Source organism: Helianthus annuus, chromosome 11 (assembly GCF_002127325.2).
Source record: "Helianthus annuus cultivar XRQ/B chromosome 11, HanXRQr2.0-SUNRISE, whole genome shotgun sequence".
NCBI classification, from domain to species: domain Eukaryota; kingdom Viridiplantae; phylum Streptophyta; class Magnoliopsida; order Asterales; family Asteraceae; genus Helianthus; species Helianthus annuus.
Window position 1 is genome coordinate 107,675,460 of NC_035443.2, and position 20,071 is coordinate 107,695,530.

General features: G+C 38.9%; 1 protein-coding gene across 1 annotated transcript; it reads left to right on the plus strand.

Annotated features, from left to right (window-relative positions):
* Positions 1 to 13,881: 13,881 nt before the first annotated feature.
* On the plus strand, positions 13,882 to 18,767 carry LOC110882688 (N66 matrix protein-like). Its single transcript, XM_022130649.1, has 2 exons — positions 13,882 to 14,526; positions 18,756 to 18,767. Exons 1-2 carry the CDS (start codon positions 13,882 to 13,884, stop codon positions 18,765 to 18,767), a joined length of 657 nt encoding a protein of 218 aa, XP_021986341.1.
* Positions 18,768 to 20,071: the final 1,304 nt, after the last annotated feature.

A 20,071-nucleotide genomic window follows, 5' to 3' on the forward strand; every position in this document is an offset into this window, starting at 1 on the left:
TTCGAAAAACCACCCATAGATCTTTAGATCTACAAGTTTACAACTTATTTTGGTCTTTATTTTTCAAGAAACATGTATGTAATCAAGTTCATAGCTTATGTGTGGATGATTTCATCATCCACAACATTTTTAACCTTCACATCTTGCTAGTTCATGTCTTTAAACATGATCTAGCAAGTCTATGTGATGAATCATAACATTCTATCTAACAAACAACGTACAATAAGCATAACAACACAAGATCAACATGATTTCATCACTACTTTATCCATACTTCATCTTTAGTTAGGTTATGTTCCAAGACTTTGATTATGTTCTTTAAAGTTCTTAACATTTCATCATCCTTTTCACTATGAACAAGATGAAGATCTAAGGTACTTACTACTAGCACAAGGCTAGGGGAGAAACAAGGCGAAAAGTGATGGATAAAAGAAAACAAGAGTGGTCCTTGAGCTTCCGAGTACATTAAGCTTAGTTGTTCGGTCTCTAGCACCCTTGGATATGTATGGATTGCTTGAAAAAGACTTAAAGGTGGTGGTATGGTGGTGTGGTGGTGGCGGCCGAACTCAAGGGAAGAAGAAGAGAGAAGTGTGTGTTGATGTTGAGTTGTGAAATGAAGAGATTCATGACCCTTGTGTTAATTTATAATCCAACTCATCTTTAACCATTGTACATAATGTTTCTTTAACCAACAACAACTAAATAAAATATTGAAAAGAAAACAAAGGGGTGGGTCACCCTATGGTGACCGTCGCCCAAGGGGGGGGGGGTGTATGGGGTTGGGTTGTAATGTTATGGTTACCATCTAGTTAGGATTTAATTGTTAAGTTAGTGCATGAAGGTGTGTTATATAATATAAGGTGTGTTAGGGTGTTCGGGGACCCTAACTAGCTCAGAAAAGTAAAAACAATGTGTTTGGCAATATTTTTATGTTTCGGGTAAAGTCCGGTTGTTCGGTTGGGTGTTGTCCGTTAAAGTGCTCAATTATTCTATGAAGTGTCTTTTATATTACTTTTAGTGACACATTTAATTCCCAACACTTTGGAAAGTATCTAGGACTATTTTGCCAAGTTTTTGCACTTTACTAGCTTTATTAAATGCTGAATTTTGGTTATTTAGTGCAGAATTCTGCACTTAAAGTATGTTTTAGGCACTTCCGGGCACTATAACTATCACCTAGTGACGCAGTTTTATGGTCCTCACCTCCCTACACTCCCTACTGGTGTAGTATTCTATTCCTGACTCACACTGGCCTCAAAAACAATGTCTGTTTAGGTGCTGGCATTGTCATCATGTCTCTGGGATATCCGCTCACTGTGCTAACTGTGCTTTGTGCATCAAGTTTGTCACTAATGTTTGTGTGTAATAAATAGAGTGACAATATAAAATGTGATGCATGGGTATGTATGTATCAGAAAACAGAAAACAGTTTAATCACAGTTGTAATCAAGCATAGTCATTAAGCATAAATTAATTATTAATTAATTGTACGGATACCTGGAAATGTAAGGGTTGTCACACATGTAGACTAGTTTGGCATCATCTTGTACACTTGGGTTCACTATATAAAGGAATGTAGTTGCAACCATTTTTGTTCACTTCATTCAAACTCATTTCAACTGATCTCTGGAGCTCTCTGGCAACAACCAACTTCTCTTAGGATCCATAAGCATACTTAGGACTCTTGTAAGTGTCCTTAATCCTCTTTAATTCAGTTTAGCTTAGTTAATTAGCTAAAAGTCAAACCATCGTAATTAAGGTTTGACTTTGAGATTAATCAATAATTACCCAGTCAAATCTCGAATTAAAAATACCTATGAGTAGGTAATTATGTGGGTAACAAACCCTTAAAAGGGTACTCTCTGGTTCCCACTCTAACTATGTCAATTGTCGGGTCAAAGTTAACTTTAAAAAGTCAACTGAAAGCTTATTTTCAAATTAATGATAATTAGCAATGTAGGATACATGCAACCTGTTTTATCATTAAAATAACTTGGTAATTAATGTAAAAACATGTCTAAACATGTTCACCCCGACAATTTTCAGTTTAGGCTCGGTTCAGGACCGAAAGTCGCATAGTTTGACTTCTGCTTTGACTTTCAGTTCTGACCCGTTTAAGCATAGTTTAGATGTGTCTTAGAGCTTATTTAGGACTAGGTTTCATGTTAGTATAATCCTCTGAGATTATACAACTTGATTCACTAGTTATCCGATTAACATGCATGTTTCCGTTAAATGCTTATATGTTGACTATTATGCCCATATGACCGTAAAATGATATTTTTGAAAATGTAAAAGTGTAGAAACCTTAGCTACTGATTTATAAGCTTGCACCTAAAATTTGACATCAGTTGGAGGTCTAGATTAGGAGTTATGCGCATTAGCGTAAATGAAAAGCTTTTTATGAATTAAACGGCGTAATTAGCATATAGCCTATCTAAACCCAATTTTTGATATCAAACTTTTTCCCACTGATGTAATATAATATTTTGGGATTTTTGAAGATTTTTATTTATTTTTAGGCTAAGCATAACATAGAGTTCTAAGCTTGATTCGGTTATTGCCGGTTTTGCCCTTTTAAGCTATAAAATGAGTTTTACATATCCTTTTGATAACAAATCTTTATATACTGATCTAATATGATAAATAAATTATTTTGAGCCTTCTGGAATTATAAAAATATCAGCTTTCCTTTGAAAACCCGGAAATGGCTCCAAATCGCCTTTTTAAGCGTTTTTAACGCATAATATGTATTAAAACTATTTTAAACTTATAAGGTTTGATGTCTCCTAATATATTCAGTAAATTTTTATATTTTAACAGTAAGTAAAAGTCCTTGAAGTCAGATTCCAGATTTGACCTTTAAACCTTAGGTGGAATTACCAAAATGCCCTTTCGGTGCATAGTTTGGTTAGAAATGATAAAATTCATGTATAGGTTATACCCTACTGATATAACCTAGTAAACTAAGTATTTTTACTGTTTTCCTCAGACCCGAAACTCAGATTTATATTTAAACACTTTTATAATCTTTTAAATGACCAAAATGCCCTTACAGGGCATAAATTAAGTTTAAATTCATATGGGGCATAATATAAGATATCTTACTAATATCACAACATATTTAATGCATATTAACTTAGGAAACCTGTATATGACTCTTATGGTTACCCGTTACGCATTTTGCGCATTCGGTTCGGCTTATGTAACTAGTTTGCATAAGTTGACCGAAACGGGTCAAACCTTATCATTGTTGTCTCAAAATCCAGAATGTGTTTAGTTTACCCATATTATACAAGTCTCCAAACTCGTCAGGTCTAAACCATATTCTATTCTGGTCTTCGCTTTATCGTGCGTTTGAACCGTATCTTCCTTTAAAAGCTAACCGGTCTAAGTTTAGGCTTAATAAAAGACCCGTTAGAAATCTAATAGGTTATTAAAACCTTCGTTCCAGATTAGGAGCACCAGTAAAAGCTACTCGCACTTGCTTATTGTGATTATTACTTGCAAAGGTAAATACTTTTAACTTATTTTCCTTATACGGGCTTGGGGTACGGTATATAAAATACCGCTTGGTCAGGCATTTGACCTTAATCAATTGGTGGTTAAGTATTATCAAGATGACCCGTTTAAAAATTTGGTTTTGTTTGTTTAACGCCTTTGGGAGTTTAATGACCATGTCCCGGATATCCTTGGCATCATTCATAAAATGGCCACGACCTTAGCACACGGGTGTAGGCGTACACCCGTCAGTGCATTTATAATTAATGAGGTATAACCGCCGGTTACGAGAATAACTCGCCGCGGGACTATACCATGTGGTGTGTCTATTAATCTTTAACCCGACATGAACCGGGCAACTGAACGCATAACAAATATGGAATTCTTTTACAAGTTTATATACAAATAATTATCCCAAGTTATAAAAATGTTTTTGTGCCTTGTGCATTCAAATCAATTTTCTAAACCTTTTCAAAACGAGTCAGTTAAATTGTATTTACCAGTGTAAACTGACGTATTTTCCCAAAAAGGCTAAGTGCAGGTACTACGCGTAATAGGCTGGCCTCTCCTAGCATCAAATAGAAGTCTCGCAAGCTTAGATGCCTGAAGTCTGTTGAACTATATTTCCTTTTTATTTTGATCCGCATGTGGATCTGTTTCAACTACTTGTGATACTTAATATTACAATCTATTCAGTTGAAATAAATCTATCTTTTGCTTCCGCTGTGCATTTATATTTGTGTTGTTTAACTATGAAAATATCAACTACGTCACGATACTCCCCACCGGGCCCACCGGTAATACGTGGAAATATCGGGGTGTGACAATTTCGGAATGTATTTATCCAGAAAACATTCTTCATCCTCAGTTGAATCTTTTTCAGATTTCAAAGCATTTTCAGCCATACTTTTAACAATTTCAGACTGGACATTGTCTTCATCGGATGATGAAGTGAATGTGACATCAATTGTTTCTGGAAGTTTAATTTCATTTGTCTCTTCATCATTCACCAACCTGGATTTTTTCTTTGAAAAATTATTTAAAACTGGCGGTGGAACCTGATGATACCCAACCCCAGTTCCATCCGGGTATACATCTTCGCCTGCTTTGTTCTTCCCAATTGGTTTAGGAACGATACGTTGAAGAACAAAACTTGCAGAGTTGTAACTGTTGAGTTTCAGACTTATGCGTTCATTCTCAATCTTAGCTTCCTGAAACTGAAGCTTCAACTTAGCAATTTCATCCAATTGTTGGTTGATTTGCTCTTCTTTTGTCCTAAGTACTCCGGTCAGTTGCAAATTTTCTTTGTTTGTTTTACCATTTCTTTCATCAGAATCTTTTACCGTTCTTTTTAGCTTCTCATAATTTTCTAAAATTTGACGATTTTCATGATCAATTTTTCATTTTCTTTCCTGATTCGTTCTACGTCAATTTTATCATTTTCAATTTTCTCAGTTAATTTTTTAATCTATCATTTGAAGCTTTTAACATTCTGTCACGATTCACGATCTGATTTTCTACTTCTCTGACTCTTCTTGTCAGTTCTTCAGTCTTTTTACCGTTAAGGTAAGCAAGTGTACTACAAACGTTGCAATCTTTCATGCAATTTTTGCAGTCGCTCACAATTTTAGCTTTCTTACCTGACTCATCGATTGAATCATTTGAACTGACCTTGCATTTAGACTCAGTTCCAGGCTCAGAAACTACCTCTAGCTCTTTCGCTGCAAGCACTTTGTCAGCTATTTGCTTCAGGTTTTCTGCGGTGATTTCTTTCGATGTGTCAATAATCCCGTCATCAACCTTTTTTGGCTGCAACTCTTTCTCTTTTTCTTTTTCTTTTTCATCAGCTTCTCCTCCTCTCCACCACATTCTCTATCTTGCTTCTTCTTGTTCTGCAATTTGCTGGGTAAGAGTTTCAACACTTACAGAATCTGGATCAACAACTATATTTCCTTTAGGATCTAGATAACATTCTCTATCAGGATCCCATCTATTTGCCTTTTTCGCTTCTTTCCATGTTTGATAGATTCTGCTTTTCATGAATTGAGCTGACATCTTTCTGTTGATGTATTTCACTTCTATTCTTGTATTTTTGAAAGGAACAATTTTTGTCATAAACGCATACCCTACTGTATCTTCCTCCGGCAACAATTCACTCCAATCGAATCCTTTGTCATCATGGATAACAGCAAGTGCTCTTGACTTTTCTTTGGGAGCAGCTTCTAATTGCTTCATTCTGGGAGGTTCTGATTTATTTTGATGATAAATTGCTCTTCTATAATAATCCTCTCTGAATGGATTTGCTGTATCATCAGCAGATGCGTTTCTACATTCACTTTTAAAATGTCCCTTTTGTTTACATTTAAAACATGTGACCTTTGACTTATCAAACCCTAGTTTGGTTGAAGGTCCACCAATAGAATGTCTACCAGTAATCTCCATGAACCTTTGTGCTCTCCTAACTGCACTCCCCATACACCACCTGATATCTATCAACTCCATCTCTTCTGGGTCAATTTGATCATAGTCCTCCTTGGTGAGATTGGTGTTTTCAATTTTTCCTGCAACAAGGCTTTCATAAGATTCTAAAACAGATGCTAAAAACACCATTTGCTGCTTGGCAGATTCTTCACTAAAATTTTGAGCATTTTTGAGGTCTACTGCTATATTGCACTGGAACAAATTCTTTGAAGCTGATTGACTTGAAGCAGTTGAAGATGATCCTCCATGATAACCGCTGCTCGGACTTTCTTGATTTGACATGTTTGAACTTTCTGTAGAGAAAGCTATCTTCAGTGACATAGTTTTTGGTATCATACTTCCTCGGTAATACAACTCAACATTCTGCTGATATGAGGAATTATTGACTTTGTTCGTTTTCCTGATCTTCAATTCATGACTCTCCAATCTTTCGATTAACAGATCAACTGTCAGATCAGTCGAGTTTACTGTGTTCTTCAGCATCAAGGCAAAATACTGCCAATCTTTCTCATCAGGCAGTGAGTAAAACAGTTTGTCAACCAATTCTTCCTGAGTATACACAATTCGTGTCTTGCAAGTTCCATCTTCAAATGACCAAATCTTTCTATCATCTTTGTCACAGATTCGTTTTTCAAACATCCAAACAGATCGAATTCTTTTCTTAGCAACTTCTTTTTGTTTTTAACAATTTTAGCACTACCCACACATTTTACTTTCAATTTCTCCCATAGATCTTTAGAATTGTTGTATTCAATTAACGACATAATGTCATCCCTCACAGATTGATGAAGTAAGGAACGCATTTCTGTTCAGAAACAAATCTTTCTACTTCATTCTCTTCTATGTTTTCATAATCCGTTCTTCCCATATCAAAACCATTCTTCATGCTCTTCCAACTTTGATATGTAAAAGCTTTCAGCCATTCTTCAAACCTTGTAGCCCATCGGCTGTATTCCTCAATAGCCATTAGCTTGGGCGGTTTGTTGTAGGTGCCATAGGCATTGTCAACACTCAAAGAATCAGCAATGGTTTTCTTAGCACTTGACTTTGGAACATTTTCATTAGTGTTACTTGATGTATCATCTCCTATGCTTCCCGTGAAAGCAAAAGCGTCACTGAACGAATTCAGAAAATCATCCATCTTCAGTACCTGAGACAATCAACAAATACTTATAAAAATTTTTGGATTTTAAAACAATCTCAAACGAAATGATTCACGTGGAATGAGTTTCAAACGAAATGAATCTCAAGCGAAATGGGTCCTCAAACAGAATGAATTTCATGCGAAATGACAACTTGGTGCGAAATAGTAAACTTTCAAGCTAAACAACTATTTCATGCGGAATAGTCACACGAAATAACACTCTTCAAGCGAAATAGCCCTCTGGTACGAAATAAAAGTCTATTTCGTACGAAATGAAATCCAAACAGTTGATTTCGTGCGAAATAAAGTCACAAATGTTGATTCCGTGCGAAATAACGTTCACAAGTTTGATTCCGTGCGAAATGACGATCAAAATGTTGATTCCGTGCGAAATGTACTATCTCAATCTGTACGAAATGATGCTGACATCATCATATCGATCACAAATTTGTCAAATTGATCTGGTTTTTCGTTGAATTAAGGTCCAACTCTTTCAAGGATTCGTTAAAACTGTGTTTTACGTGATATATGTGAAATTTTAGCCATTTTAACCGTAAAATCTCGTTTAATTTTGAAAAGAATGTGTAGAAGTGAGAAAATCTAATGAAAACAAGCTTAATCGGTATGAACTCTTCGTCCTGAGCTCTGATACCACTTGTTGGATTGTCGTATGACCCGAATGAGTCAACCAGAAGAGTTTTACATCAATATCAAAGGCAGAATCAATGATATATGTGACACTTCGAGTTTCCCGAGCAACCTTCTTGTAATATCATTGCGTGTTTATACATTATTAAATGAAAGATGTGTTTTATTTCCTTGTTCTATGTGAGTGTGTACATGTAGTATATAAATATATAGGTGTGTATTACTAAGAACCGAAACCCCAAGGACCCGACTCGAGACCACTCCCGGTCTCGAGTGAACAGTAACAGGCGGGCCGATTGGGCCATGCAACCGAGAAGCCCATTTCGGGAGCCCTCAACCCACTCAAGGTGCACCACCCTCTTATAATAACCAAAAACCCAACACACCCTCCTTTACACTCTCCCTCATTTCACTCTCACACTCTCTCACTCTCTTTCTCACTAAAAACCCTAAAACCCTAAATCATCATCACAAACATCTCCTTCTCCCCCTTGGATCGGACCGGTGACAACCGAAGAGCTCTTGGACTAGCTCAAAATCATCACTTGGAACTTGGTTCATCAACTTTCTACACCCTCGAACACCTAGCCGGTTAGTGATTTATTGATTGCTTGGCGTTTAAGTAACTTTAGATGCAAAAGGATGTTAATTGCTTTGAATGATTGTATGAATGATAAGGTGCAATGTTGATCTTTTCCTTTTTAATCATGTATATGTTCGGCCGATTCATGTTAGGAAGTGTAAGACAAATGTTGCCTTGATAATATGCAAGATCATTATGATATTTAAGGATGTGTAGATGTGTTTTGAACCAAGGATTATATGTTAGTTGATCTTTGAATGATTATTTGAGCAATAGTGTACTTGTTGAACGATATACTTGAAAATATGATGAACAATGTTGAATGACCTTATAATGAACTTTATGAATATGTGTTAAAAGTTATATGAACATATGATGAACAATGTTGAATGTGAGATGAACATTTGAATATGCCTTGTTTGATCTATTATGTTTTGCAATTAGACAAAGAAACATGTTTAGTGGGATAGTACACAAATTGCATGAAATCTCAATTCCATTGGATAGTACATAAGGCAGGTTCTAGAAGGTTCGGACATCAGATATGCGACTCGAAACCTTCGGTCTCGACTCAAGATCATCGAACTGCAACTCGAGACCGAGTGATTGCGACTCGAGACCATAGGTGACGACTCGAGACCGGACAAGCAGACATCAGGGACTTGAAATCAGCAAGGTCTCGACTCGAGATCTCACGATCCTGACTCGAGACTGGACTCGAGACCTTCTAGATTGCGACTCACACCAGCATTACTCGAGATCTCATGGTTGCGACTCGAGACCACACGTTCTCGAGTCGAGACCATCTTGTCCCGGATGGGCCGATTGCCACCGATTATTGGGCCAAACATGTGTGGACTGTGCATACCGTCCTATTTAGATTTCCGTGATTCTGTTAACTGCTAGTATGATCGGATAAGGCCCATTAGCACTTATGATTTGTATGAAAGGTGTAGACGTTTACTGCTTAACTGCTACGTATTAGAATAGGCCCAATAACTTGCTGGATGATCATATGTTATGCATGCTATGTGTTTAATACGTGTATGATATACGTGATTACTTGTACCCCAACTTGACCTATATTTGGTAACCATGCTAGGACGTGGTGACCAACGTGATTGACCGGGTAATTAATCCACCGAGCAACCCAAGGTGAGTTCACAACCTAAATGTGACAACTGGCACAAAACCGGTAACTTCCGTACACTTTAATTATTATTTAATGAATGCAATTATGTGCTTAAATGTCAACATTGACTAATTAGATGCTAAGCAAGTGAATTCATGCACGTTGTATACTACAAAATATCGCTTCATGCAATCGAGAGCGCTGCGTCAGAAATATTAGTAAACTCACCGGTAAGACACACTGTGTCAACGGAACTGCAGAAAGCAGTCAGACATTAGAATTGAGGCCTAGGTGTAGGTCCTACGACAAAGGTACATTAAAACCCAAGAGTACATATCAGGGTTTAATTTATGGTCGTTACGAAAGCTAAAACACGCACTAAAAGGCACCCGAAACACACTTTAAGTGCAGAACTAATTACGACAAAACTGCGAAACGAACGTTGGTGGCCGCCCGGATAATATTTAATCCCACAAATATTCTGTTATGATTAAAATTTAATTTTAATCAGGTTCGTGTTGAAAAAAAAAATAAGTTAAAACGCTTAAAAACGTTATTTTTTTTCATGTTTAAACGCGTACCGTGTGTTCCTACGCGACACAGTGCTTACACTGCAAAACGCAGACAACGCAGAAATGCCAGGAATATGCTAGGAATATTCCAGGAATATGCTAGGAATATTCCAGGAATATGCTAGGAATATGCTAGGAATATTCCAGGAATATGCCAGGAATATGCTAGGAATATTCCAGGAATATGCTAGGAATATGCCAGGAATATTCCAGGAATATGCCAGGAATATGCTAGGAATATTCCAGGAATATGCCAGGAATATGCTAGGAATATGCCATATGGAATATCTATAAATACCTTGAGATGGCACATTAGACAATTCACCACCCAACACCATAAAACTACTCTCTCCTCTCCCTCAAAACTTTCGGCCAAACACCCCTTGATCATCCATCATATTTTTCGATTTTGTTCTTCACATTCCAACATCATACAAGTGTCAAGTATCACGCATAAGAAGGGAGATCGAAGGACCTCATCCTCTAGCTTTTATCCACTTCATTTGCGCTTAGATTCCTCCCTAGCCTCGAGCTAGTGGTATGTTACTTAATACACCTTCTTGAACTATTTTGAAGTGGTTAATGTGATGTGTAATGATTAAAACTCGAAATCTTACAAAATGGTTCATTAAAGTCTACTAAAAACATGAAAAACGATGGTTAAAAGCTCACTAGTTGTGTAAATGTTGTAGTAATTGAAATTTGTGATTATTTAGACCCGATCTATGTTATGGATCATCGTTTAACCCGGTTTGGTCGTGATCATGAATCATGACATAAGGTTGTTTTGAATGAAACAAGGGTTAAAGGGTGAAGCTCTACCACATACGAATCATGAACTTGTGTAAAAGCGTTTTACTTGTGAAATAGTGTTTAAAAACTAGCCGATCTATGTATCTACAAGTGGTATTTTCAAAAGACCAAGCGTCAAAAGAAATCACATGTTCTAAACCGGATCTTACACAAACAAAAGTGATTTTTGTGAACAAACAAGTGTGTGGACACTTGTGTAACAAAAGTTTTTAGCAAAGAAATAATTTTCGTAAAAACTGACTAGAAGTTGTGAAACTTCATATTCTTTAAAAATAAGGTTTTTAAGAAATCAAACTTATTTATAAAGATAACAAGACTTACTAAATGTGCTAGTAAGTTACTACACAATTTTGGTAAGTATTCAAGTTCATGAAATGGGGAAAATTAGTGATTATTGTTGATAATTGTTGTTGATGATTGTTGACGATTTAAAAGAAAATAAACACATGTTTTGAAAACATGGGAAACCTCCATTTTTAGGGGAAACTCTGTCAAAATTTTTATAAACCTTGACACTTAGAAAAATATAAGTTTTTGAGAAACTTATTCCCTAAAAATGTATTTAAGAGTATTACCAAGGTTTCCCTAATTTTTGGTGAAAAGAAATGAGGATTTCTTCAAGCATAAAAAGGGATATAAGTATGCATTTTTGAAAGAAAAATATATATATTATTTATCACCAACTTTTGTGCTAAGTGTATACCATATGTGTTATACATGCTAGCGTATTAAGACGTAAAAAAAATACACTAAATACTCATGAGGAGTATAAACATGAAGATACACATACAATATACTAGACACATAATTCGGGTGCAAAGTACAAAACACAAAAGACTTATATTTATTTGTGAGAAAATAATATAAGTAAGACATTTAGTTAAAAATATAAAATATTTTTAACACAAGAAAATATACACAAAAGTGAGTGACTGAACTTGTGCGACGCAAGTCTAGTGACTAACGATAAGAAAACGCGTATAGGTTACGACGTTAATTAAGCAAATCCGGTGAAGTTTACGACGCAAGGAACGCAAAGTTGTGAGTTCATGCTCCCCCTTTTCTTTAACTGTTTTTGTTTTACACTTCGGGGGTGAAATACATGTCACAAATTGAATATTGTTTGCATATGTTATGATGGGTACAAAAACATTCAAGTGAAACATTCCAGACCATGTCTCGAATAGGGTACCATAAGCACCATTAATCAACGTATACATTCAGACCGCGGAACAAAAGGTTAGATCTAATAGGTTTCAGGCAACCCCACTCTTGGCCTACTTCTACCAATGAGTGCTTCTGTGTCTCAGTCAAGTCGACAAAAATGCCTAGGTTTGGTGGCTTCCTATGTCGTGACATATGTTAGTGGCCTTGCAAACCACTAGCAAAACTCACACATTCAAACAGTCATAGTACCCAGTTATACATACGTTTTACGAGTTACATTCAAACAATCATTCATTCTACCAGTTTTATACTATGTTTTCATTCAAGGATATTAAACATTCAAAAACAATCACTGCATGAATTCACACCAACATTATGTTGATGTTTTTCCAAAACTCACATGTATTTCAGGTAACTAAAGGTGGATGTGCGCGTGGTCCTACGCATGCTCGTGGATGTCGCTTTGTTTATCGTTAAATAAAGTTGTAACTTTTAAGACAATATGCTATCATGTGTTGTAAACACTTGACTTATGTTTTCGGTAATGTAATGTTTAAAGTTATTTTCGAGCATATAGTATGTTTACCTTTCGTATGCAATGAGAACCTTTCATGATCACACCTCGTGCTTCCGCCGCAGAAAGGGGTGTGACAGATTGGTATCAGAGCTGCGATTGTAGTGAACCAGGATTCCTTCTCGAGTCTAGTCTACAATCTCTAGGATCCTACCACGAAAACAATTTTTTCAAAGAGTTTTCATTGCATAAAACATCCCGCGACATCCACTGCCTGAAACTGTATACATGAGTCTAGAAAAGACGCTACGTGACTTAGGGTGCACTGGGGTAGCACTTGTCTATGATTAAGGATTACTTGCAATCATTTGTGATAATTAGCATATACATGTACTAGATGTAGAATACCACTAGTATACATGACTTTGCCTGAAAACAATGACTTAACTGAAGGAGGAAACACGAGGATGAAACGAACTGTGCAGACTGTGCAAGGAGTTACGTAATTATGGATGCATACATAATTATGGAATTCAGTGCACAGAAATCACAGCAAGTCTTGTCACGTATAGATTCCCTCAGTGCAAGCCTACTATGTACTCTGTTGGAGTAATAATTGTTTGATGTCACTTATGTGGTATATATACCTGTGAATATATATGCTACTAATGTCTAGGGTGATGATATCAAGCAAATGTTTAACCCTGTTGTGTTATGTTCTGCCAGAACATGGCACCCAGGAGAGCTGTGAATGCTCGCAATGATAATCAACCTCCTCCTCCCCCACTGCCAAGAACTGCTGAAGAGTTGAACGCTCTACTGGAAGAGAGAATCTCTGCTGCCATCGCCCAGTACGAGGCGAACCGTACCCAAGACAGTGGAGGACCAAGCAATACTAGACGTGACGGACATGGAGATTCGTCAGGAGGAAACGTAGCCCAAGGCTGCACCTTCAAGCAGTTCCTCGACTGCAAACCAATGAACTACGATGGCACTGGAGGAGCAGTAGCATTTGTGCGTTGGACGGAGAAGACTGAGGCCACTATCCGCATGAGCAAGTGTACCGCGGATCAACAAGTCACCTTTGCTACTGGGCTATTTGTCGATGAAGCTTTGACTTGGTGGAACCTACAAGTCCAAACCCTAGGCGATGATGCTGCGTATGGCATGACTTGGAATGAACTGAAAGAGAAAATGCGAGAGAAGTATTGCTCCCGTGCTGAACTCCAAAGGTTGGAGACAGAGTTCTGGCACTTGACTATGGTGGGTGCTGACATCACTGGGTATACTCGAAGGTTCCATGATTTATCCAGAGTGATTCCCTACATGGTGACTCCGGAATTTAAGCGCGTTGAACGCTACATTTGGGGACTGGCCCCAGAGTTTCGCGGCATGGTAACGTCGGCCAAACCTCAAACAATCACCGAGGCTGTAACTCTGGCTGTCAGTCTTACTGAGGATTGTGTTCGTATGGAGAAGTTATCATTGAACCCAACAGAGAAGACCGAGACACATGCTGAGTCGTCCGGTGACAAGAAGAGGAAGCATTCGACTCTGACTCAAGCAACTCGCAATAACAAGGGTTCGAACAACAAGAAGCGTGACACTAACCCACCTAGGGAGGCAAAAGCCTTCGCAGCTGCAAATGAGTCTGGAACTAGGAAGTATCAGGGCACTCTGCCCAAGTGTAACCGCTGTGATTTCCATCATGTGGGAAATTGTCGTGTTGGGAAGTGCGGGAACTGCGGAAAGTCAGGCCATCGTACTGAAGATTGTTGGGGTAAAGGTATTGGAGGCCGCAATGGCAATGGTAATAGGAACGGGAATGGAAACCGTAACGATGGCGGAAATGGGGATGGCAACAATAACCGAATTGGAAATGAAGCCGGGCGAAACCAAGGATACTTCAAGTGTGGAAGCAACGATCATTTCATGAGGGACTGCCCAAAGAAAGACAATGCTCAGGCTCGGGCATTTGTGATTGGAGCAAAGAACGCACGCGAGGACCCTAACGTGGTCACCGGTACGTTTCTCATTAACAATCACTTTGCATCCATATTATTTGACACTGGCGCCGATTATAGCTTCATGTCTGTGGAATTTAAACGCATACTCGGAATAGAATCTAGTAGATTAGAAGTTCCATATTCCATAGAATTAGCCAATGGAAAACTTGTTGAATCAGGCGAAGTTGTTAGAAACTGCACACTCGAACTTGGTGAGCGAAGGTTTAGCATCGATCTCTTACCTATTCAATTGGGTAGCTTTGATGTAGTAGTCGGAATGGACTGGCTATCCAAGAACAAAGCTGAAGTCATTTATCATGAGAAAATCATTCGCATCCCTTTGGCGAATGATGAAACTCTCATCGTGCATGGAGAAAAACAAGACGCGCCTCTAAGAATCATCAGTTGTATGAAGGCACAGAAGTGCTTAAGGAAAGGATGTGTTGCCTTCCTAGCACACGTGATAGACAAGAAGGCTGTGGAGTCGAAACTCGAAGACATTCCTGTGGTGAAGGAATTTCCTGATGTGTTCCCTGAGGATCTGCCAGGACTACCTCCGCAACGACAAGTCGAATTCCGTATAGACTTGGTTCCGGGAGCTGCTCCTGTAGCCAAGGCACCGTATAGACTTGCGCCATCCGAAATGCAAGAATTATCTACACAACTCCAGGAGTTGTTGGATAAAGGATTCATAAGGCCAAGCTTCTCGCCCTGGGGAGCTCCAGTTTTGTTCGTGAAGAAAAAAGGATGGAACCATGCGGATGTGTATCGATTACAGGGAACTGAACAAGCTAACGATCAAGAATCGGTACCCACTACCAAGGATTGACGACTTGTTTGACCAGTTACAAGGGTCAAGCTACTATTCCAAGATCGACCTTCGATCTGGATATCATCAGTTAAGGATACAAGAAGAAAGCGTACCAAAGACGGCATTCAGAACACGCTATGGACATTACGAGTTTCTTGTGATGCCATTCGGGCTGACGAATGCACCAGCGGTCTTTATGGATCTGATGAACCGTGTATGTAAACCATATCTCGATAAATTCGTGATTGTATTTATCGATGATATCCTGATTTACTCTCGGACGAAAGAAGAGCACGAGCAACACCTCAGAACCATCTTGAAACTACTGAAAAAGGAGAAACTTTATGCAAAGTTCTCGAAATGCGAATTCTGGATTCGCAAAGTACAATTTCTTGGTCACGTTGTGAATGAGAAGGGCATTCATGTAGACCCGTCCAAGATAGAAGCAATAAAGAATTGGGAAGCTCCCAAAACCCCAACTGAAGTTCGCCAATTTTTGGGCTTAGCGGGCTACTATAGGAGATTCATCGAGAATTTCTCGAAAATAGCTCAGCCGCTAACTGCCCTTACGCAGAAAGACAAGAAGTATGACTGGGGTGTTAAACAGGAGGAAGCTTTTCAGCTACTCAAAAGCAAGCTATGCGATGCACCAATATTGTCACTACCCGAAGGCACGGAAGACTTCGTGGTATACTGCGACGCTTCGCGACAAGGCTTGGGTTGCGTGCTCATGCAACGCCAAAAAGTCATCGCTTACGCGTCAACGCAACTGAAGGTGCACGAAAGAAACTATACCACTCACGACCTGGAACTGGGCGCAGTGGTATTCGCCTTGAAAATCTGGCGACACTATCTATATGGTACTCGATGTACAATCTTCACAGATCACAAAAGCCTGCAGCACATATTTGATCAGAAGGAATTGAATATGCGCCAGCGGCGATGGGTCGAGCTGCTAAATGATTACGACTGTGAGATTAAGTACCACCCAGGAAAGGCAAACGTTGTAGCGGACGCGTTGAGCCGAAATGAAAGAATTAAGACCCTATGGGTTCGAGCATTGGAAATGACTATCCGATCGAACCTCACTTCACGTATTCGTGACGCACAACAAGAAGCCCTTAAGGTGGAAAACCGCAAAGCTGAATACCTCCGAGGTGCATTGAAGTACATGGCGCCAAATGAAGAGGGAGCCTTATAATTTAAGAAGCGTATTTGGGTTCCACTCTATGGTGGCATACGAGAAGTCATCCTTGATGAAGCGCACAAGTCAAGATACTCGATCCATCCCGGATCGGACAAGATGTATCAAGACTTAAAAGAATACTATTGGTGGCCGAGACTCAAGAGCGACGTTGCTGTTTATGTTGGTAAATGCCTAACGTGTGCTAAGGTTAAGGCTGAATATCAGAAACCGTCTGGCCTACTACAACAACCAGAGATTCCCATGTGGAAGTGGGAGCAAATATCGATGGACTTCATAACAAAGTTACCCAGGACCCCAAGAGGGCACGATATGATATGGGTAATAGTTGATCGATTGACGAAGTCTGCGCATTTCCTACCAATCCGTGAGAAGGATAGCACTGGAAAGCTTGCTGAAATATACCTGAAAGAAATTGTGACACGTCATGGAGTGCCTATTTCTATTATTTCAGACAGAGATGGACGCTTTGTCTCAAGGATCTGGCAATCATTTCAGGAAGCCTTTGGATCTCAACTAGATCTAAGCACGGCATTTCACCCTCAGACAGACGGCCAGAGCGAACGGACTATACAAACATTGGAAGATATGCTTCGCGCATGTGTCATGGATCTAGGCGGCAGCTGGGATACTCACCTACCCTTGGTTGAGTTTTCCTACTATAACAGTTATCATACAAGCATAAAGGCCGCACCGTTCGAAGCTCTGTATGGCCGCAAGTGCCGATCGCCCCTATGTTGGGCAGACGCCGGTGACAAGTGTATGGTTGGTCCTGTACTAGTACAAGAGACAACCGACAAGATTGCGCAGATCCAAGAGCGCATTAAGGCGGCTCGAGATCGACAGAAGAGTTACGCTGATCAAAAACGAAAACCCTTAGAATTCGAGGTGGGAGACAAGGTGTTGTTAAAAGTCTCACCATGGAAGGGCGTAGCCAGATTCGGAAAGCGTGGGAAGCTGAATCCACGATACATCGGACCATTCAGAATCTTGGAGAGAATTGGTACCGTGGCGTACAAGTTAGAGTTACCGGAAGAACTTAATGGAGTACATGATACATTTCATGTGTCCAACCTAAAGAAGAGTCCAACACAAGAAAACGTGATCATCCCTGCGGATGAAGTGCATATTGATGACGCCCTCCGATTTACAGAACAACCCGTCGAGGTTACTGACTGGAAAGTCAACAAGACCAGGAGGAGCAGTGTGAAACTTGTCAAAGTACGTTGGAACTCTAAGCATGGGCCCGAATACACATGGGAACGCGAAGACCAGTTCAAGGAAAAGTATCCCCACCTATTCAAAGAGACTCCTGCGAGGGTTAGTTCATCCTGAATTTCGGGACGAAATTCTTTTAACGGGGGGAGACTGTGACAACTGGCACAAAACCGGTAACTTCCGTACACTTTAATTATTATTTAATGAATGCAATTATGTGCTTAAATGTCAACATTGACTAATTAGATGCTAAGCAAGTGAATTCATGCACGTTGTATACTACAAAATATCGCTTCATGCAATCGAGAGCGCTGCGTCAGAAATATTAGTAAACTCACCGGTAAGACACACTGTGTCAACGGAACTGCAGAAAGCAGTCAGACATTAGAATTGAGGCCTAGGTGTAGGTCCAGGGGCGGACCCACGTTAAGCGGAACGGGGTCCCCGGACCCCAATCTTTTTTTAAAAAGTAGTAGAAGCGGTATATAAAATTTTCTATGGACCCCATAAAATAATTTAGTTGGACCCCATAACAATAAAAGTGAGCCTGGTGCGTTGGTAAAACCCCTTATTTACACACAGAAGGTCTCGAGTTCGATACTTGTTTGGTTCGTTTTTTTGTGTTTTTTTTTAAAACCTGATTTTAAATTAATCTGATACGAACTTAGGCCCAATTAGCTGTAGTTTAGAAGTGGGCTGTTAACCCACGTATTCAGGAGTAGTGGCTGTAACTGTTCCCGCTATTTCTCTTAGATAAGTATCATAGTTTTAGGATTAATTGGGGTGGTTGTTTTGTTTATATAAATTAGGGGTTTTTTTACTCTAAAAACTGGAGATCAAGCCTATCTCGAAAGTGGCTAATTGTAATCGTTCTTTCAGTAATCGAAGTTTTTAATTTCTAGTTCTTATCATAATCACTCTATTTTTTTTCTCTATTTCAATTTTTTTCACCTATATTTAGCTGAATGTGTAGTAAATGAAACTTGTAATTTAGTTACGATATTGTTTTCTATTATGTTTCTCGACCCGACCCGAACAACGACCGATCCAAAAAATTTGAACACCAGAAAAAAGGGACCCCATTGTCCAAAAATCCTGGGTCCGCCACTGTGTAGGTCCTACGACAAAGGTACATTAAAACCCAAGAGTACATATCAGGGTTTAATTTATGGTCGTTACGAAAGCTAAAACACGCACTAAAAGGCACCCGAAACACACTTTAAGTGCAGAACTAATTACGACAAAACTGCGAAACGAACGTTGGTGGCCACCCGGATAATATTTAATCCCACAAATATTCTGTTATGATTAAAATTTAATTTTAATCAGGTTCGTGTTGAAAAAAAAATAAGTTAAAACGCTTAAAAACGTTATTTTTTTTCATGTTTAAGCGCGTACCGTGTGTTCCTACGCGACACAGTGCTTACACTGCAAAACGCAGACAACGCAGAAAACCTAGGAATATGCTAGGAATATTCCAGGAATATGCCAGGAATATGCTAGGAATATTCCAGGAATATGCTAGGAATATTCCAGGAATATGCTAGGAATATGCTAGGAATATTCCAGGAATATGCCAGGAATATGCTAGGAATATGCTAGGAATATTCCAGGAATATGCTAGGAATATGCTGGGAATATTCCAGGAATATGCCAGGAATATGCTAGGAATATTCCAGGAATATGCCAGGAATATGCTAGGAATATGCCATATGGAATGTCTATAAATACCTTGAGATGGCACATTAGACAATTCACCACCCAACACCATAAAACTACTCTCTCCTCTCCCTCAAAACTTTCGGCCAAACACCCCTTGATCATCCATCATATTTTTCGATTTTGTTCTTCACATTCCAACATCATACAAGTGTCAAGTATCACGCATAAGAAGGCTTGGTACACTCGGAGATCGAAGGACCTCATCCTCTAGCTTTTATCCACTTCATTTGCGCTTAGATTCCTCCCTAGCCTCGAGCTAGTGGTATGTTACTTAATACACCTTCTTGAACTATTTTGAAGTGGTTAATGTGATGTGTAATGATTAAAACTCGAAATCTTACAAAATGGTTCATTAAAGTCTACTAAAAACATGAAAAACGATGGTTAAAAGCTCACTAGTTGTGTAAATGTTGTAGTAATTGAAATTTGTGATTATTTAGACCCGATCTACGTTTTGGATCATCGTTTAACCCGGTTTGGTCGTGATCATGAATCATGACATAAGGTTGTTTTGAATGAAACAAGGGTTAAAGGGTGAAGCTCTACCACATACGA